Source organism: Eriocheir sinensis, chromosome 3 (genome assembly GCF_024679095.1).
Source record: "Eriocheir sinensis breed Jianghai 21 chromosome 3, ASM2467909v1, whole genome shotgun sequence".
NCBI classification, from domain to species: Eukaryota; Metazoa; Arthropoda; class Malacostraca; order Decapoda; family Varunidae; genus Eriocheir; species Eriocheir sinensis.
The window spans coordinates 15,034,253-15,055,944 of record NC_066511.1 but is presented as its reverse complement, the minus strand read 5'-3'; the positions used below and the strand labels follow the sequence as shown (position 1 = coordinate 15,055,944).

Genomic DNA, 21,692 nt, shown 5'->3' with positions numbered 1-21,692 from the left:
GAAATCATTCAGAAAGACCTCAATCACATTATCGAATGGTCGGAAAAATGGCAAATGTCTTTTAATGTTGACAAATGCAAAGTCATGCACATTGGGTCCCAAAATAGTAACCACACATACATCATGAATGGGAGACCTCTGCAAGCGATGCAGGAGGAAAAGGATAATTGAGTCTCTATCAGCAGTTTCCTGAAACACGCGAATCACTGTAAAAAGCATACAACAAGGCCAACATTATGCTCGGGTTCATAGCGAGGAACTTCGAGTGTAAAACACCAGACGTGATGCTATCCTTGTATAATTCCATGGTAAGACCGCACCTCGAGTATGCAGTGCAGTTCTGGTCTCCCAATTACAGAAAGGACATTGCTTTACTGGAAAGGATTCAACGACGCGCCACAAAGATGATTCCAACCTTAAGGGCTCAACCGTACGAGGAACGACTCAAGCGACTCAACCTCTTTACATTGGAGAAAAGACGCCTACGAGGGGATATGATTCAAGTCTTCAAGTATCTAAAAAAGTTCAATAACGTCGATTACTCCAAATTCTTTGAACTGCAAACCAACTCAAGAACTAGAAATAACGGTTTACCCATTCAGTCGAGTCGATGTAACACAGACATTGGAAGGAGTTTCTTTTCAAACCGAGTCATCCGCCACTGGAACAATCTTCCCTCAGAAGTAGTAAATGCGAATACCATCAACTCCTTCAAATATAGAATCGACCGTCATTTCGCTGCGTCAGGAGTAAACTGAATAACGAGGGGCTTCCATCTGCTCCTCAATATCGAGGTGCTTTCATCTGCTCACCAAGCCCCAAGTGGCGGTCGAGCAGATTAAATCACCCAAGCGGGCGACCTCGTAATGAGCCAATAGGCTTTCTGTTGCCTGCATTTCCATGTTTCCATGTTTCCATGTTTCCCCCGTTTCCCTTCCTCCACCCCTTCCCTTCCTTTCCTCCACACCCTCCCTCCCTCTCTCCCCTTCCTTTCTCCACTTCTCCTCCTCCTCCCCCGTTTCCCTTCCTCCACCCCTTCCCTTCCTTTCCTCCACACCCTCTCTCCCTCTCCCCCCTTCCTTTCTCCACTTCTCCTCCTCCTCCCCCGTTTCCTTTCCTCCACCCCTTCCCTTCCTTTCCTCCACACCCTCCTTCCCTCTCTCTCCTTCCTTTCTCCATTTCTCCTCCTCTCCATCCTCCATTCTCTCTCCCTTCCTCTGTCCTCCGTCCCGCCATCCATTTCTTCGTCACTATTTTTTCTTAGTAGTGAAATGGCTCGTGTAAACATTCTTTCTGAACTTAGCCAACACGTACGCCGCCAAGCTTGTGTGTGTGTGTGTGTGTGTGTGTGTGTGTGTGTGTCAATAAGAGCAAGAAAACAATGAAGGACTTGAGGTAGGAAAATATTCTCTCTTAATTATCAGCAGGACAGGTAACTTTTTTAGCCATCACTCTCTCTCTCTCTCTCTCTCTCTCTCTCTCTCTCTCTCTCTCTCTCTCTCTCTCTCTCTCTCTCTCTCTCTCTCTCTCTCTCTCTCTCTCTCTCTCTCTCTCTCTCTCGCCAAAGCTACCCATCTCTCTCCTCTCTCTCTCCCCATTTCTCTCTCTCTCTCTCTCTCTCTCTCTCTCTCTCTCTCTCTCTCTCTCTCTCTCTCTCTCTCACACTCCTAGTCTTTATACGATATCCAGATCTTGTTTTACCCTTTCAACCTTCCGTCGCACATGTTTTCTCTCTCTCTCTCTCTCTCTCTCTCTCTCTCTCTCTCTCTCTCTCTCTCTCTCTCTCTCTCTCTGGGAAATCTGTACGTCTTTGAGATTACGTTATTTTCCTGCCGTTGTTGGATAAGTGTGTCCTGATGAGGAACTATTCAGGCTTTCAGTTGCCGAATAACCTAAATAATGACGTGTGGCTTCGCCGTTATTACCCGCGAAAGTACGGTGATTATCCTGTGACCTATTTATTTGGGAGAAGGTGGTGTATTATTGCGTTATATAACCGCCCTCACACATAACAACACTAGAACCAGCCCCTCTAGTAAGTTATTTCTCTATCCCCAAATGCCTCACCTCCTTCCCCATCTCCGCCTACTCTTCTCTTTCCCTCTCCTTTCTCCCCAACCCCCTCCTCTTCATCCTTTCCCTTATCCTTGCCTTAACCATCCCTGTTTCTTTTTCTCCCTTCTTTATTCCCAAACGCCTCATCTCCTCCTCTTTCTCTCATCCCTATACTAACCATTGCTCTCTCCTCGTCTTTCCCATCCCTTATGCCAAATGCCCCAAGCTCCCTTCTTTCCATTATCCCTATCCTAAACATTCCTCTCCTCCTCTTCCCTCTTCCTTATCCCCAAACATACCACCTCCATCCTTTCCTTCAACCCTCTCCTATCCATACTTTTCCTCTTCTCTCCTTCTCCGCTAAACGCCCCCGCCTCCTCCCTTCCCTCATCCCTCTCCTAACCCATTGTCCCTCCTTCCAGCCCGAGGAGTTTTGGGGGCAGCTTGCTCGCTCGCGGTTGGAGTGGCAGAGGGAGTTCCAGACGGTGACGGCCCATGAACCGGAGAAGGCCATCTTTAGGTGGTTTCCAGATGGCCAACTCAACGTGTCTGGTGAGTGGCGGCGATGGTGGTGGTAATGGTAGCGGTGGTAGTCTGAGGGGATGAAAATGCAGTTTCTCTATCAGCCACTCACCCAGAAACCAAAAGACAATAGCTACCGTGAACCATTTTATCTGAAGTGACTTAAAAGGATCAGATACCAACTTGTTATATGGGGAAAAAAACAGCATTAGATTTCGGTACTGATATAGCTGTTTGTTATAAGAGAGAGAAAAAGAGAAGAAAAGAAATAAAAAGGAAAGGAAGGAATAAAGAAAAATAGAAAACGACAACAAAGGAAAGGAAAAGAAAAAGGAAAGGAAAGGAAACGAAAGAAAAAAAAAGAAAAGGGAAGAGAGAGAGAGAGAGAGAGAGAGAGAGAGAGAGAGAGAGAGAGAGAGAGAGAGAGAGAGAGAGAGAGAGAGAGAGAGAGAGAGAGAGAGTAGGCCTAAAGAGCTAGATAGGCCTAAAAATTCATGGCACGCGTCCTTTACCTTCACCTTGACCTATAAATAAAGCCTCAAAGGATGTCAAGAGCTAAACCGATTTTTTTTTTCGAGTTCGCATTCCACTTTTATTTTTATCAAAGTCTCGCTCATGTCTATTAGCCGCTGATGTAATACAGTTCAATTCTGTAAATGATTAAATAAAGACAGTTCGATCACTATTTCCTTTAACATCAACAACATCAACAACAAAAAAAAGACAAAACAGGAATAACCCAGCGTCCCATTACTCTCTTTTCTTATATTTATTTACTTTTTCATAAACTATTCTTTGTTTTGTCTATATATTATTTTTCTGTGAGTATTAACCAACCCAATCCAAAGACCAAACCAACCAAATCCAGAAGTTGAAAAAATAATACAAATACGAATGAAAGATAGAAATGGCAGTGAGACAGATTAAATAACGGATGATGGATATAAAAAAAAGGTAAGGATTGAGATATACATTATAGCTGCGCGTGGCCTTGGTGCTCATCTCTGTCGCAAGGGTGGATATAGAACGTAAGTAATTAGGTATTTCTTAGGAGATATAGTAAGTGAAAGTTGATTGGCCCCTTGTAGTCTCCTTATGACCTTATGTATCCTTATGTACGAAGCTCTGTGTGTGTGTGTGTGTGTGTGTGTGTGTGTGTGTGTGTGTGTGTGTGTGTGTGTGTGTGTGTGTGTGTGTGTGTGTAAGTGGGCGTGGGGGAGGAGGAGGAGCGTGTTTATCGGCAGACCACTTAGTTTAGTCAATACGATCTGTTTGGTCTGCGTGTTTATTTAATGCTATAGAGTTTTCCGTTATATCGAAGTTCTGTTATTCATCTCCTTCGTTCCCCCAGTGAATTGTGTGGACCGTCACGCGCGGCAGGACCCGGACCGAGTGGCACTGTTGTGGGAGAAGGACGAACCGGGCCAGGAGGAGCGGGTGACATACAGGTGCGAAGGGGGGCGGGGGATGGGGGACAGGTGGTGCGGTCTCTCTCTCTTGCTCTACCTCTCTCTCTGTCTATCTAACTATCTCTAGACCACTGGAGGTGAGTGAATACGGGGGGCGGGTGTGTGGAGCGGGCGGGAAATGGATGAGTGAGAAAAAAACATACTACCACTACTTATTAAGCATAGATATACGTAAGGGTGCATCTATCTGTCTATTCATCTATCTATCTATCTATCTATCTATCTACGTATCTATCTATCTTCTATTCGTCTTTCTACACATTGTTCTCCACATCTCTCTCCTTTTTCAATATTTTAAGTGTTGTCGTGTTGCTGTCTTGTTCATGGACCTTATTTTCAACTACGTATATCATTGTGCTGTCCCTTGATCGTTCTACTGGTATTCACGTGTAATAATTGTGGTGATTCAGGTTGTATTTGTTTTATCTTTGGCGTTGTTTTTACTCTATTTTCAATCCACTGTAGGTAAAGGTAAAGTTGAGTAGTACAGCTGCGCATGGCCTCAGTGCTCATCTCCTTTAGCTTCTCGATCCTTCAACAGGCAGCTTCAGGATGAGGTGTGTCGCCTGGCCAACGTCCTTCGGGCTAGCGGCGTGGGGCGCGGGGACAGAGTGGCCCTGTACCTGCCCGTGTCGCCCCTCGCCGTCACCGCCATGCTCGCCTGCGCCAGAATCGGGGCTGTCCACTCCGTCGTCTTCGCTGGCTTCTCCGCCGACGCTCTGGCTTCTAGGATCCAGGACGGTGAGTTTTCCTCAATACTTTTTTGTCCTTTTCCCTTTCAACGCTACCTCCGTTACTGAAAACAAAAAGCAACAACTCGTCATAACGTAATTCCACAACCGATTAAGACAAACCAATAACTTTTGAATCAATCCTTAACCAGAAGATTCAAAAGCATCTTTCCACTTCTGACCGTCTATCTGATTGCCAGTATGGGTTCCGCAAGGGACGTTCTACTGGCGATCTTCTTGCTCTCTTAACTGACTCCTGGTCATCCTCTCTTAGCCGTTTCGGTGAAACTTTCTCAGTTGCGCTAGACATTTCGAAACTTTCGATAGAGTCTGGCACAAGTCTTTGCTTTCTAAACTGCCCTCTTACGGTTTCTATCCTTCTCTCTGTTCCTTTATCTCCAGTTTCCTTTCCGGCCGTTCTATCTCTGCTGTGGTAGACGGTCACTGCTCTTCCCCTAAACCTAACAACAGTGGTGTTCCACAGGGCTCTGTCCTATCACCCACTCTTTTCCTGTTATTTATCAATGATCTTCTTTCCATAACAAGCAATCCTATCCATTCATACGCTGACGACTCCACGCTGCATTAATCAACTTCTTCCAACAGAAAACCCTCTCAACAGGAATTACATGACTCCAGACTGGAGGCTGCATAACGCTTAACCTCAGACCTTGCTATTTACTCTTTTGTAGGAGCAGTGAGTAGCGGACTTTTTTTCCGTATTGTTTTTTTTTTTTTTTTTTTTCCCTTGAACAGCTTCTTCTACTTTTAAAAAAAACTCTACGGGCCATATTCGCAAACCTTTCTACGGCCCAGGTCACATATTTTACAAAGCTTTCATATAGGAGTTTTGAACATTTCCATGGGTACTTTCATGACCCTGGTGATAGTTTAATCCTTCTTCTGTCTAAAAACACTCATTAGAACCCGACTTATCTCCTTTTTTGACCTCTAGAAATAGTTGATGTGAGAAGCGAGAGCGTCTGAGAATACCAGCTCATCATCACACCTCTTCCTCTCGCAGCCGGAGCCGAGACGGTGATCACGGCAGACCAGGCGGTGCGCGGCGGGAAGGTGATACAGCTGAAGCAGGTGGTGGACGCGGCCGTGGCCAAGTGTCCCTCCGTGCGGCAGGTGTTCGTGGGCTCGCGGACGGGGGCGCAGGTGAAGATGGGACCCAAGGACATAGCGCTTGAGCAGGTGAGCAAGTGTGTGTGTGGGTGGGTGAGGGGAGGGGGAGAGGGAGGTGGCAGGGGGGGTTAGTGTGTGTGTGTGTGTGTGTGTGTGTGTGTGTGTGTGTGTGTGTGTGTGTGTACCCTTATTAATGTAATATAGCAAAGATAGATAAACATAGATAAGTATATAGACAGACACATAGCTAGATAGATAGATAAATAGATAGATAGATAGATAAGTAAATAGATAGATAGAAAGACAGGTAGACTGATAGGTAGAGATTAGGGTTAGCTGAATGACATTATAGAGAAAAATACAAAAAGAAGACAAGAAAAAAGATAAATGCTGAGGGAGAGAGAGAGAGAGAGAGAGAGAGAGAGAGAGAGAGAGAGAGAGAGAGAGAGAGAGAGAGAGAGAGAGAGAGAGAGAGAGAGAGAAAAGTAAAGATAAACAAATAAATGAATAAAGAGAGAGAGAGAAAAGATAGACAAAAGATTAAAAAAAAAATGAACGAAGGGAGAACGAGTGACCAACAGCACATCTAACCACCCACTCCCTTCCCCAGGCCCTGAGCGGCGAAGGGACGGAGTGCGAGCCGGCCGTGCAAGGCGCCGAGGACCTGCTCTTCCTGCTCTACACGTCGGGCAGCACGGGCTCCCCCAAGGGCGTGGCGCACACCTCCGCCGGCTACCTTCTCTACGCCGCCACCACGCACAAGGTGAGCTTACGGGGCAGGTGTGTTAGTAGGAGTTAGTGATGTATTTTGACGTAATGTAAAGACAAGTAATTTTAACGGAATGTGAATGAGATATGTTTATAAACCACCTTCCATTAATCAAGTGTTATACATATGAAAATAAAAAGGCAGGTAAGTCTTCATAAGGTGTTTACGGCGCAGGTGTGTTAGTGAATTAGTAATGCTCTTAACGACAGGTAAACTAATTGAGCATGATTAGTCTAAATAATGGAAAAGAAGATCAACAAACACTGCAACTACAATAATAATAATAATGATGGTGGTGGTAGTATATATTGACAAGAATAAGAATAAGTTTAGTGATAGTAATGATGATAATATAAAGACTAGCGAAATAACAGGGGCTAGGTGTAAGACGTTGAAAAGTAAACCTCAACAAACAGTCACGGTAAAATTACGTCACAAAAAATAGTCGTGTGTGATTTACCGTCAGAAAAAGTAAAAGCCCAACACACGCGCCTCAACCCCCCTCCTTCTCCTCCTCCTCCTCCTCCTCCTCCTCCTCCTCCTCCTCCTCCTCCTCCTCCTCCTTCTCCTCCTTCTCCTCCTCCTCCTCCTCCTCCTTCTCCTTCTCCTCCTCCTTCTCCTCCTCCTCCTCCTCCTCCTTCTCCTCCTCCTCCTTCTCCTACGGCAAGCACGTGTGTCGAGAAAACAGCAAAGCATGACCGTAATTGAATTTATATTATTAACATTTTATATATATTTTTCTTCTTATTCGTTCACTGAATAACTCTAGGCAACTATTAATATGAAAGCTGGCGAAAGGTTAGGTAGATAGATAGATAGATAGATAGATAGATAGATAGATAGATACATAGATACATAGATAGATAAGTATGATTATATGTAGACAGTTAAATATATTGAAGTGTTTACTAACAGGGTGGTGGATGAGTGGAATAGGCTTAGCAGTCGTCACATTCAAAAGTGGGGTAGATACACGGGAGCTTAGGGTCAAAGGAGCTGTCTCTGTACAGGCCTACCGGGCCTTGAATGATTGTCAATAGATAGGCAGACGGACATACAGACAGAAAAATAGAGACAGACACACGCATTCATAAATATACATGCATACTTATATACATAGCTACATACATACATACATGCATACGTTATTATGTAAAAATCGAAGCGAGTCAACTGATAGGAAGGAATGTAAAACGATAATATACAGGAAAACAAACAAACATATAAGAAGGTATATGTACGGTTATATGAGGAGAGAGAGAGAGAGAGAGAGAGAGAGAGAGAGAGAGAGAGAGAGAGAGAGAGAGATAACGAGATTAATATAAGGAAACTCTTGAGAATCTTTATCACACCACCGAGATACACTAACACTTAACTCCTTCAGGCCACGACGTCAACGGTTAGCCTACTTCACAGACTTCCATACTAGCCTCCAAGTGAAGCCGGCCTGGGGCCGTGGGTGTGCCCAGTTCATCCAAAACCGACGACTTCACACACGTCACTCCCACCCTGTTTCCTGACCCCAACATTAAATTTTAAGAAAAACTGAGACCACCATCATCTTCCTGAGAAAATTCTGCATCACACTAGCATAAAATTGTAACAATAATGTAAAAATACACATACAAAAATCAGAATTAAATGAAGAAGGGAGTACACATTTTCTTGCATTTGTTTCTCTTTAACTCTTCAGTACTCAGCTGGTTTTCGTCGCATCACTTTTATAAGCCAAGATCCTAAATCTGCATGTTTTCCTGCCTCTGATGGTGTAGGGTACGTCCCGAGGTAAAAAATATACATAGGGTCAAAATCGCCTCCGAACATAAGTCGCGCCGTGACGGTGGAGTGTCGATCCGTGCGTCTCTTCAATGGTCTACTATTATAATCATATTTCTGTGTTTCTCTCTCTCTCTCTCTCTCTCTCTCTCTCTCTCTCTCTCTCTCTCTCTCTCTCCTTCTCTTTCTTCTCCCTCTCTCTCTTCCTTCTTTCCTTTCCTTCTTTCCTTCACATGTCATGAGAAACCCATGTACAGTACATATATATGGCTACGCAAACATCCCGTTAACTCTATTTACATAGGGAAAAATACCATTACAGCTGTAGCACATTTCTGGCCATTACACGTTAACGGTAGTTTATTACTGGCAAGCTGGAATCCCTCCCTACAACTGTCTTTGTGCGACAGCGGCGAGTCTGAGTAAACAATTGCCGAGGCGAATGAACGCCGTCACGGCGCGACTTATTTCCATAGGCTATTTTGACCCTATGTACATGTATATTTTTACCACGGGACGTACCCTACACCATCAGAAGCAGAAAAACATGCAGATTTAGGATCTGGGCTTATAAAAGTGATGCGACGAAAACCAGCTGAGTACTAAGGAGTTGAAGGGAAATAAGTGCAAGAAAATGTGTACTCCCTGCTTCATTTAACTCTGATTTAGGTATGTGTATTTTCATATTATTGTTACAATTGTATGCTAGTGTGATGCAGAATTTTCTCAGGAAGATGATGGTGGTCTCAGTTTTTCTTAAAAATTAATGTTGGGGTCAGGAAACAGGGTGGGAGTGACGTGTGTGAAGTCGTCGGTTTTGGATGAACTGGGCACACCCACGGCCCCAGGCCGGCTTTACTCAGCTCAATACAGGGAGATGGGGGACGAGCAGTCTAGTATGTAAGTCTGTGACCTACTTACCTCGATCTCTCGGACCCCGACAAGCGTGAGGCATGTGTCTTCATTCTACAGTATCCGCGGGACGCCTCGAGTGTGTGCATGTTATCAGTAGAGATAGTGCCTTGCCTGGCCCCATATTACCCAGGAGGAATAGATTATTAGAAAATACCTCCCAGACGCATATTTCCAATCTCTCTATGGGTATGTGGTCCCTGAGTGAAGACGCTCGGTTGTAGCTTGGAAACTAACCACGGGGTGTTCTTGAAAATACTCCCAATGTGATTCCCACTTTAAATTATACTCATTGATACACTTTTACTCGTAATGTAACTTAACCTAACTTAGCCTAACTTAACATAATCTGACTTGTTCAAGAGTGGGAGCCGCCTACCCATACAGAGAAGGGAAGTACCACGCCTCCCGCACTTTTCCCCTTCCAAACATTCCCCCTCAAACACACACCCGATCTCTGTGTGTAGTGTACCTGTCGTTGTGTGTAGCTTACCTGGGCGGGCTAGGAGAGACTATACAGTCTTATACAACTTTATTTATATACATTTTTGAGATCCACAGCAATGCATACCAACCTAAACATAACACTCTAGTTCATTATCAGTTCTAGGGCCATATTCTTAGACATTTCGGCGCCCACGTAGGTACACATATTTGACACGGTTTTCGTAGGAGTTGTGAGCATTTCCAGGGGTAGTACAATGACCCTGGTGGTAGTTTGTCCCTCCTGTACCAAGATCCTAAAAAATACTCATTAGAACCCGATTAATCTTCTTTTTGGTCTTTGAAAGTAAGAGGCGAAAGCGTCTGATAATAACGAGCACAGTCTTACCTGACCCCATAATGTCGACGAGGAAAAGATTAACCATATAAAATACCTCCTAGGAGTCAACTTTCCTGACAGACACGCCAGTCCTCGTCGACAGACCAATTTGGTCGGCTAGATTTCGATCACCGATAGAGTTGGTCTGTCGGCACCCTGCTACGGCCAAAGGCAAAGGCCCGTGCTCCCTCGTGCAGGGAGGGAGCAATTTTTTCCCTCTTAACGGGCTGTCTTCGGACAAGGGCCCGTTCCCCTAGTGATACTTGGGGATAAATCTTTAAAAAAAACTTTCTTGAAAATCGATTGTTTGCTTCTATTTATATGCTCGTTGCACAAAAAGTCTTATTTTATATTGTCCTCCCTCCCCCCCTTCACACACGCGCACACGTATAAATAAGCCACCACAGAGCAAGCCACAGAGTACAAAGTTTCTCTATTTTAAAACCTCGCTGTGCATCGCCGCTTGATTGCGCCTCGTCCTCTTTATAGCCGCGACACCCGAAGAAGGCGATGAAGATGCCGATGCGGAAAAATAATTTCACTTAATACTACTACTACTGCTGCTACCACTACTACTACTACTACTACTAATAATAATAATAATAGTAATAATAATAATAATAATAATAATAATAATAATAATTATAAAGATAATGATATGATAAAAATACATAATAATAATAATAACTAATAATAATACTAATAATACTACTACTAATAATAATAATAATAATAATAATAATAATAATAATAATAATAATAATAATAATAATAATAATAATAATAATAATAATAATAATAATAATAATAATAATAATAATAATGTCAATATTCACTTATTTTCACTTTTATTAAAGCTTTACTTCCAACGTTGAATTTTGTTACCATGATTTTACTTAATAATATATGCATTGTTTTTAGCTATATTGGTATTTCGGCTGTTTTATCCAAACATGCACTGACCACTACGGTGAGGAAGGATGAAAACTTAGAAAAAAAGAATTGTTATTGACACGGGTAGTAGCAAGACCACAAAAGTAACAAGCAGAATATTATATAGATCTGAGTTCGTCATTTTTGGGGTGCGAAACTATAAGCAAAAGATAAATCGGTGTAGTTCGCTTTTTCTGGTTTCTAATCGCTACAGACAAAGGGGAATGAGTGCTCTTTTTGAGGCTTGAAATATGAGAGCCCAATTCATCTCCTTTTGGCCTTTGGAAATAGTTGGTATGAGAAGAGGAAGCGTTAGGGAACACTGGCTTAAGTCTCCCTCGCAGTCTCTCCTTTTCTGTCTTCACAGCACGCGTTTGACTACCAGACGGGACGAGAACCCAATTAATCTCCTTTTGGGCCTTTGGAAATAGTTGAGGTGGGAGGCGCAGAAAGCGTCTACGAATGTTGGCCGAAGTCTTTCCCTCGTAACCTCTCATTCCGTTTTCGCAGCACGCGTTTGACTATCAGACGGGACGAGAACCCAATTAATCTCCTTTTGGGCCTTTGGAAATAGTTGAGGTGGGAGGCGGAGAAAGCGTCTACGAATGTTGGCCGAAGTCATTCCCTCGTAACCTCTATTCCGTTTTCGCAGCACGCGTTTGACTACCAAGTCGGGGACGTGTTCGGCTGTGTGGCTGACGTCGGCTGGATCACGGGGCACTCCTACGTGGTCTACGGCCCCCTCGCCAACGGTGCTACCACGGTGCTCTTTGAAAGTACCCCAACGTACCCCGACCCAGGTAATACCCTACTACACCACTTCGTTAACTGTCCTTTAACTTCGGAAACTTTCTGACTAGGTGATTCATTGATTTATCTGCAAGAAGAGCATACACCACCTTGTTACCTGTCTTCTTTAAACTCAGGTAATGTTCAGACTACGTTATTCAATCATTTATCTGCAAGAAGAGCATACACTGCCTTGTTACCTGTCTTCCTTAAACTCAGGTAATGTTCAGACTACGTTATTCATTGATTTATCTGCAAGATGGCATACACCACCTTGTTACCTGTCTTCCTTAAACTCAGGTAATGTTCAGACTACGTTATTCATTGATTTATCTGCAAGATGGCATACACCACCTTGTTACCTCTCTTCCTTAAACTCAGGTAATGTTCAGACTACGTTATTCATTGATTTATCTGCAAGAAGAGCATACACCACCTTGTTACCTGTCTTCTTTAAACTCAGGTAATGTTCAGACTACGTTATTCATTGATTTATCTGCAAAGTGAGCATACACCACCTTGTTACCTGTCTTCCTTAAACTCAGGTAATGTTCATACTACGTTATTCATTGATTTATCTGCAAGATGAGCATACACCACCTTGTTACCTGTCTTCCTTAAACTCAGGTAATGTTCAGACTACGTTATTCAATCATTTATCTGCAAGAAGAGCATACACTGCCTTGTTACCTGTCTTTCGTTAACTCAGCAAACTCTCAGACTACGTTGCTCATTCGTTTATCTGCTCAAGAGGAGTATCAAGACACCTCTCCAAATTATTGTGTCCTCTGTATTGGAAATCTTACTGCCCAATATTTATAGGAGCAGCGCCAGCGAGCTTTTTTTTTCCGTAGTTTCTATTGTTTGCCCTTGAGCTGCCTCCTTTCCTGTAAAAAAATTAGGTGATACTCTTTTTTTAATTATATCTTCCACTTTTTAACTGTTCTCTTTCAATCCTGGTAATAACTGTCAAGCTATCTTCACTGTTTTTCCTCAGGTAATATATCTTTTTTAAACCTCTCACTCAGTTCGTTGCTTTCCTTCAATCCACGATACACTTTTCTACTTGTTTCATTCACTTGACTGTTCTCGTCCCCCACCAGGGCGGTACTGGGAGACGGTCTCGCGGCTGGGCATCACACACTTCTACTGCGCCCCCACCGCCCTGCGTCTGCTGCTGCGCTACGAGGACGACTGGGTGACGCGACACGACCGTTCCTCGCTGCGGATGCTCGGCTCGGTGGGGGAGCCGCTCAACCACGAGGCCTGGCACTGGTTCCACGATCTGGTAGGGGAGAAGCGATGCACCCTTGTGGACACCTGGTGGCAGACGGGTGAGATACTTTGCTGTTCTTTTGGGAGATAATTGCTGTTATTATTATTGTTATTATCATTATTGAGAACAATGAAATTACATCAATGGAAAATAGAAAAATTATTGATATAGGAGTGGAGAGTAAAGTAATAGTATTTTGGTTAGAAGAAAGTGTTAGTTAAGAGAAAACCAATTCGCAGACCAATGAAGGAATTTAATGTTGATTGCGAGGCTGTAAACACATCTTTAACTCCACATTAAACTGATTTGTGACGCATTTTCAAACTTATCTAGCACCCAAGTAGCAGACCTGTGGAATGTTTTGATGTTAGTGAGACTAAAAAGATTTCTTGAACTCGTAACTAATCTGCCCCCAACAGAGACCGGAGGCATCATGATCAGCCCTCGACCCTCTGCTCCCGGCGCCCCAGTCCTTCCCGGTATGCCCATGCGGCCCATGTTCGGCGTCAAGCCCGTGCTGTGCGACCCCAACGGAGGCGTGGTGAACGGAGAGGGCGTCGGCGGGGCTCTCTGCGTCGGCTCCGTCTGGCCCGGCATCGCGCGCACCATCTACGGCGACCACAAACGCTACCTCGACACCTACTTCGCGCCCTTCCCCGGGTACTACTTCAGCGGCGACGGGGCCTACAGGTGAGGACCAACGTTGCCAGATTGTCGTACTCTGCCTCTTATGTTAGCCGATTTTCGACCCCAAAAACTGCTTTCATCACCCAAATAACTGTCTTCATATACGGTTATCGTTTAAATGGTTAATTATTTGTGTTTCTTCCATGGCAACAGTTATAGGCCAGAAACCGGTAAATACGTGGCTCTGAATACGATAATCTGGCAACCATGGTGAGGACTGCGGCGGGGGGTAGCCGGTTAGATTCCCCCATGGTTATTCACCCCCCTGGACATACGAGTATTATCCTCCGGACATATCCCCCTAGACATTTCCCCCTCCTGACATTTTCCACTGACAAATTACCCCATGGCCATATTCACCTCTGGACATTTCCCCGTCCGAACATTTTTCCTTGGTTATATTCTACTCTGGACATATTCCCAGACATAATTCCCCCTTCCTCATTTATCTCTATGGTAATAATAATGGCGGTGGTGGTGTTAGCAGTATTCGAAAAAAAAAAAAAAGGAAGTTAGTTGATTTAGTTGCTGCAGAGGAACACAACTTATTGGTATCTCAAGCATTCATATTTGCCCCACGATCATGCGTTTCTAGCCTTTTCATATTCTTCATCTATGCACGTCTGTCATTCACTCATGCCTGTCCCTTCCTGATATCATCTAACTAACTCTTTCGTGTTCTTTGTCTGTGTACGTAAATCATTTAATCATGTTTATCCCTTCCTCATGTCGTCTATCTACCCCTTTCAGTGTCTTCACCTATTTACTCATTTATGTCTGTCTCTTCCTCATGTCGTTTCGCTAGCCCTCTCATTTCCTTCACCTATGCACTTCACCTTCACCCATGTCTCCTCTTCCCTCACTCACGTCAGTCTCACCTCGTAGGGACCAGGACGGCCACTACCACATCACGGGGCGCATGGACGACGTGATCAACGTGACTGGGCATCGTCTGGGCACGGCCGAGGTGGAGGACGCGATGGTGAGTACATGACAGCCACGGGAGAGGTGAAAGATACCGATGGGCATTGTTCAAGATAACTAACCACTGCTGTAGGTATGCGGATGAACATACACACATACAAAAGGCTACATAACCCGCAAAGTCTAAACTAAACTCCCTCCATTTAACACTTACCCTCTGCCGCGTGTAGATGGAGCACCCTGACGTGGCCGAGGTCGCAGTAGTTGGGTTCCCGCACGAGGTGAAGGGCGAGGGAGTGTACGCCTTCATGGTGCTCAAGAAGGGGACGCAAGCCAGCCAGGACCAGATCACGGATGACCTCAAGAAGCTGGTGCGCTCCAAGATTGCGGGTTATGCCATCCCCGAGACCTTCCTGGTGGGTGGAATGTGCAGTTGTTGTTGTTGTAGTAGTAGTAGTAGTAGTAGTAGTAGTAATAGTAATAGTAATAGTAGTAGTAGTAGTAGTAGATTCTAGTAGCAGCAGTACGTTTTCTGTATGTCTAAGTATTGTATTAGTAGTATTTTTGCTGTTGCATGCTGAATTTATTGTAGTTTTCGCATATGTTCTTTTGCTTGTAATATCAAATGGTGACTTTTCCTTTCTTATATCAAATGGTAACTTTATTCTTATGCTTATAATATCAAACGTTGACTTTTTCTGTTTCTTTTTATTATGAAATGACTTTATTCATATACTGGTAATATCAGAGTGACTTATCTACTGTTTTTTTTTATATCAAATGTTGACTTTATTCCTGTTCTTATGATATCAAATAGTGAGTTTTTTGTGTGCAGTTTCTTTTTCTAATATCAATTCGCGACTTTATGCCCTCCACACTCACCTGAGCGCCTTACCCACCTGTCCCCGCACGCAGGTATGCCCGGGGCTGCCCAAAACCCGCTCCGGCAAGATCATGCGGAGAATCCTGAGGAAGATCGCCGCCGACAAGCCTGAGGAGCTGGGCGACATCTCCACCCTGGCCGACCCCTCCATCGTGCAGACCATCGTCGAGACCCACAGCAAGAACAGGCGGGGGTGAGGGCGGCGTGGGAGCAAGGAAGTCTAGCCCACAGAGTCTCGAGTACTGATGTGTACCGTGTGCCTTCAGCTGAGGTGCCTTACAAATAGACATGGGTAGTGAGGGAGGGAGTTAGTGCCCCGCCTCTCCTCGCCAATGACAACACACAACTGGAACGGTCAAGCTACGATGTCTAGTTTCATTGTTTTAGCTTTTTTTTAGTTTATTTTCTCTTTTGTAACTAAGGATAATGTTATCAGTTACACCCACATATACTGAAATGAGGTTCTTGTATGTACGCATGTATGTATGGAATGGTCTCGCATACATACATACCTGCATACATATATACATACATAGTTATGATGCTATACTCTTTTAAAATGATGTTATGGTGTTTTCTCCTTCTTTACATTGATTAACATTCCGCTCGTGTGTGTGTGTGTGTGTGTGTGTGTGTGTGTGTGTGTGTGTGTGTGTTGTTCGGTTGACTCGTAAGTGGTTCACATAACATATTGGTGGATGCTTGTTCTCGCCTCCTTCACTTCCCTCTCTTTTGCAAACACAATCTTCCCGAGGTTACACAAGCCCTTTTCTCAGCAATGGGCGCTTTATTACCTCTATATCGCTGTACACTGGAGACGATGAAGTATGGTAACAACGCAGCTTCCCAACTACTTCACACAACTGTCAATCCGTCCTCACACTCGCCTCCAATACAACGCAAACCTATGACCTACGACGTCACTCTCCTCACTCTGTTTCTCCGTCGAGTTTGACCGAGTGAGGGGAAGTCTGTGCAATGTGTGAATGTTCTTTTATCTGAAGTATAACGGGAGTCAAACACGCGAGGTGGCCTTGTTTAACCGTCCTTCAAAGTTGTGATATCTATATAGTGTTCATTTTGTTTTGTTTTTCTACGGTTTCTTTCCTTAAGTTGTACCTGGGAAAAGTTGTTCAAGGTTGAGTATTTCTACCAAGAATGATTGTGCTCTTAAATATCATTCTGAGCAGGTGGTTATCAGTGACTATATATTTTTGGTGTCGGTGAAATTTAGTTTTAGCACAGAAACAAATATGAGAGCCAAGCCTAAGTGATCTCCTCTGATAATGTGACTGCATGTATTTTAGTATTTTTTGTCTGTTACTTAAAATGCCGCAAGCGTGAACTCGATTTGAAATTTGGTTGAACGCTCGAAACAGTGTTGAGGTCTCGGAGAAAGTGGAATGAACGAGTGTTTGGGACGCCGCCTCGCTGAACGCCATGAGTGCTGCTGTAACGTGCTTTTGGGTGCTTCAGGTAATGGGACCATATTCTCAAACGCTTCCTCACTGACACACTCACATTCAACAGGGTTTTCGTAGGATGTTTTGGCATTTCCAGAGGTACTTTCAAGACACTCCTTTTTCCTGTACCACGAATGTGAAAAACACTCATGAAAACCCGATTAATCTCCTTTTTCGGCCTCTGGAAGTAGTTGACGTGAGAGGTGGTGGAAGCGTCTGAGAATATCGACCCTGTGTGCCTCTGTAGGGAAGGTTTTAGCCATTTAGATGTCAAGGAAAGACAGGTGAGAGAGGCGCCCGGTCAAGGCACTGCTGGATCACTTACGCAGAAGAGGTAAAGGTGATTATCTCGTTTCCTGCTGAGTTCACTATCCTCTTAGTAGTCTCCCAACAACCTTACCAGCGGCAGGGTGCTCGCTAGGGCCTCGGGGGATCACCTCACATCTACGAAGACGAGTTTATACCCTTGGGATAGACAACATGGAAGTGTATAGTGCTTGCAACGGTGCCTTGTAACACTAAGAAGCTAGCCCTCATGATCCAGTTGCCGGGCTCAAGGATTCCGTAGTTTTGGTGATAATTACATGAAGGGTTCGTATATGAGGCGTCCGGAGGTGTAAGGTCATAAGGGACAAAGCCACTTTATTATTAGTTTGCACTGGGGAAGGCAGACTGCAAAGCTCAGGAAGAATAAGAAAGAAGTTGCAAAGGAAAAGTGACGTTGTATTTGGTGTACCGTTTTTCCTTGGCACTTTCCTTTATGATATCCACAAATTTCTGAACTTGTATATAAACACCGGACACCATGCAAGGAATTTTCGCAGCCTTCATCTATTGGTTTGTGTGCCTGCTAACCCGTCGTGTCGTGTTTGAACTGTGGAACTGGCCCTTATTTTTTTATAACAAGGAAGGCAGCTCAATGGCAAAAAACAAACACACAAGAAAAGCCCTCTAGGCGCTGCTCTAGCAAAAGAAAAAAGAATGAAGGGACAGTGGTGGTTATTTTCGGAAGAGGAAGAAAAGTGCGCTACGTAGGGTCAGTCCGATCTGGTCCTTCTGCGCGACCGTATGACGTAGGAAGGCTGGAGGGGGGAGGGGGAGATAAGGTTTACCCCCAAAAGATTACTGGTCCATAGAAAGGGCAACTACAACAGACTTACCTAATACGTAATCCTCCCCTGTCAGACTCGTGGCGCTCACGTAATAGCAGTCCTGGGTATGGTAAACGACCTTTGTTGCCGAGTGGGCCAGCAGGAATGAAAAGCGAGTGTATTTTTTAACTGTTTCCAGAGGGGTGTAGTGAGTGTTTTACTGTTATGTTGGAAGTTAGAAATGCAATTCAATCGTGCAAATGCTTTTATGTGAATTTCTTAATTATATAACGGAGATATGAATAAATATTTTTTGGGATGTTTATGGAGAGTTTTTACCCACACATGAGATTAAAATGTATTCCTATTGTTTTTAGTCGACTTTCTTCGTGTGTGTTATTTATTTATTTATTTATTTATTTCATTTATTTCTAAGGAAGGCGTCACCGTTCACAGCTTTGAGTGGTGCAAAGAAAGCAGCCGAGTCGCAGGTATATTTCAAAATCACAGTCACCTGTAAATATCACTTGAAATCTGCCCCAGATTATTGATTTAAGAATATTTGTTAGATTAAGGAAGTATCCGGCTTTTCTCGCTATCAATTCTCACGTGTTGAAATTATATTATTAATTTAGCCTATCAGTTAAGAGCATATCTAGTCTTCGAAAACAAAAAATTATGACGTGGTTGTGTGATTGATAACGACAACGACTTTTACACAAGAAAGCCAGCTAATTCGTTAAATATTTCCCTAGCTATGATAATCTCAAAGAATCGCGGCTGATGACTGAAATGAGTTATATAGGCTTAAGGATGGAAGGTTATTTTTCAAAGCCTTTAATAACATACCCCAAACTCCAATGCACTCTTCTTAAATGTATCTGTGCTTTAAATAATAGTTGGACATAATTTATTGACACCAGACAGAATGCAAACAGAATTAAACACAATGAATTATACTCCTCCGTGGAACAGTGCGTAGTGTGCCTAACTATGAATCCGCGGGCACCGGGTTCGAATCTCGGCCCTGGGCAGTCGGGGTGCAGTTCACCTAGCCTTTCATCCTCCCTTCCGAGCTGGTCGATAAATGAATATATATACCTGGGGAAACCTGGGTAAGGTAAACTGTGGTAATCCCAGACTTAACCCTTTGACTGTGGATTTCCTACAGTCAGACCTCACCAAGCTACTGGAATAGACCAAAAAGTGGCTGCTACAATTCAATGAAGAAAAATGTAAAGTTCTGCACCATAGGAGGGGATATCCATCATACCAATAGTACATGGGAAACACTCAGACTCAAGATAACACTGGTCCATGTCCCGGGGTAATAGGTTCGTACTCCTCACAGACTCAAAAGGCTAATGATACGGAGATAAGCACAGCAGCCACGCGCAGCTATAGCGTATGCATCCACCTCTACCTTACCTTTGATAGAATGCTCGCAGAATATACTCTCTCCTTTCACATGAATAATACAGATGTGGATAGATGGATAGAAAAGAATGCAAATGAGTAAACAGGTAGATGGACAGTAGACAGACAAATATTGAGACATGGGGGATGGCGTCGGGGTGGATCAAAAGATAAGACAGGCACGGCAAGGATCACATTATTAACGTTTTTTTTTACCCTCGGTGATGGATGACAAATGATGACAAGTTTAATTCGTGTCTGACGAATATATTTTCCTATCATTGCGTCACTCGTGGACTGTTATCGGCGGCCTTTATCTTGAAACTGCTTGCCTAACTTGACTGCAACTCTGTAAACATGTACGCACGTATGTACTTAGGTCACGTGAGTGATTACGTATGCCTGTATTTATGAAATTCACCTTCCTGTATCTTCATGGACTGAGCTACAAAGTCATGCGTTCTTAACATGATGGCCTCGGGTATTTAGCCATGAATTTCTCTCCTTTAACCACAGGCGCCACCCAGGCAGGCGAGACACAACCCCCGACTGAAATCCGATACCCATTCATTGCTTGGTTGACGCGGGCACAGGTGTAAAGAGACTGCCCACCCGTCTTCACTCCGCCAGGGAATCAAACCCTGAATCTTTCGGTGTGAGCCTAACGTGCTAACCACAACCCTGTAACCATACCCTGTGAGTGAGTGAGTGCTGAGTGGGCAGGGAAAGGGGACTGTTCATCTGTCTCCACTCCACCTAGGCATCGAACCAGGAACATGTTGGTTGTCAACCAAGCGCGCAAACAACTGCGCTGTAGCTCTGCTTGTATTCTGAATGCCCTCTCAACAGATGCAGAGGATGCCGGCACAGCTAATTGCCGCTTCGCTACTTTAGCAATATGCGGATACATATCTCTATGGCCTTTCCAATATGCCATAATATCACAGTCATCAGAGAGGCAAGACTGATTAAGATAGGTTTGAATCTCGTTGATGGCATCTCTTACTCGTGTTTGTCCCAACCTCGAGGAAGCTGATTTAGTGAGAGAAGAGATGTGAAGTTTCCAGTTAAGATTTTGAGTTAAGGATAGACCGAGGATGTTTAGTGTTGAAGAAGGTGACAGCTGAGTGTTGTTGAAGAATAGGGGATAGATGTTTGGAAGATTGTGTCGAGTTCATAGGTGGAGATGTTGTATGATGTTACGTGCAGTGTGGCGCCCATGGAAGCGTTTGCATGAAAGAACGACATTATTGAGTCTCCAATCATCAATGAAGTGGCCTGTGATCCCTACATAAGATCGCATCTGACGACTTGACCATGTATCTAATGTGACAGAAACCCACTCTGCATTTTCTAATCTAGACTTAATGTTCACTCTCCCTTCATTGTATTTATCCTGTAGAAGTTAGTTCACCAGATGTTTTCGTGTTGGCACTTGGTAGCTTCGACTGGCAGCCTTCAGCAAACCCCGAAAGTAGGGGCTGTCCACAACTGAGAAGGGAATCAGGTCACAGCAAACAAACAGCACCAGGGCATCATTGAGGCTCTGTTGGCGTCGATCGTCCATGGAGTACTTTTTCGGTTCAGTCCCTTCTAAGGTCGCCTGGGTAGTGGTTGCTGCATCGTTGTTGGTTCTTGAGCCTATAATTACAGTTTCATGCCTCCGCTGAAACGACGGCAAAAAAAATCAGTGAAGTAACATACTTCATTGCACAAAACCTCTCTCTCTTGCACACACACACACACACACACACACACACACACACACACACACACACGAAGTTCAAAATCAGAAAAAAATAACACAACAATCACCTTCATGTGCTTGTGGAGATTTGACGTAGCGGTGTTTGAGCAAGGTAATGCAGCATTGCAGTGCTTGCACACGGCCTTGTAATTTCCTGTTTTGTCTTCGGGCTGCTTGAAGTGTTTCCATATTCCAGATGAGGCCATGACTTGCCAGGCCTCCCCAGGGCCCAGTCGTTGTTAATCCCTTACCCTGACCTAACTTCCACCCATGCAGGTGGTCAAACACCAATCAT

General features: G+C 44.1%; 1 protein-coding gene across 6 annotated transcripts in view; it reads left to right on the top strand.

The window, feature by feature from the left end:
* LOC127005626 (acetyl-coenzyme A synthetase 2-like, mitochondrial) overlaps positions 1-18,557 on the top strand; it is a 26,537-nt gene extending 7,980 nt beyond the window's left edge. For all 6 annotated transcript variants that reach the window (XM_050874620.1, XM_050874636.1, XM_050874625.1 and 3 more), the window contains exons 3-13: positions 2,478-2,607; positions 3,929-4,025; positions 4,588-4,787; positions 5,802-5,977; positions 6,519-6,671; positions 11,774-11,921; positions 13,014-13,244; positions 13,606-13,876; positions 14,759-14,855; positions 15,028-15,213; positions 15,713-18,557. In XM_050874620.1, the coding sequence (XP_050730577.1) occupies positions 2,478-2,607; positions 3,929-4,025; positions 4,588-4,787; positions 5,802-5,977; positions 6,519-6,671; positions 11,774-11,921; positions 13,014-13,244; positions 13,606-13,876; positions 14,759-14,855; positions 15,028-15,213; positions 15,713-15,877 (1,854 nt within the window). In that variant the 3' untranslated portion in view covers positions 15,878-18,557. The remainder of the gene's footprint in view (positions 1-2,477; positions 2,608-3,928; positions 4,026-4,587; positions 4,788-5,801; positions 5,978-6,518; positions 6,672-11,773; positions 11,922-13,013; positions 13,245-13,605; positions 13,877-14,758; positions 14,856-15,027; positions 15,214-15,712) is intronic.
* Positions 18,558-21,692: the final 3,135 nt, after the last annotated feature.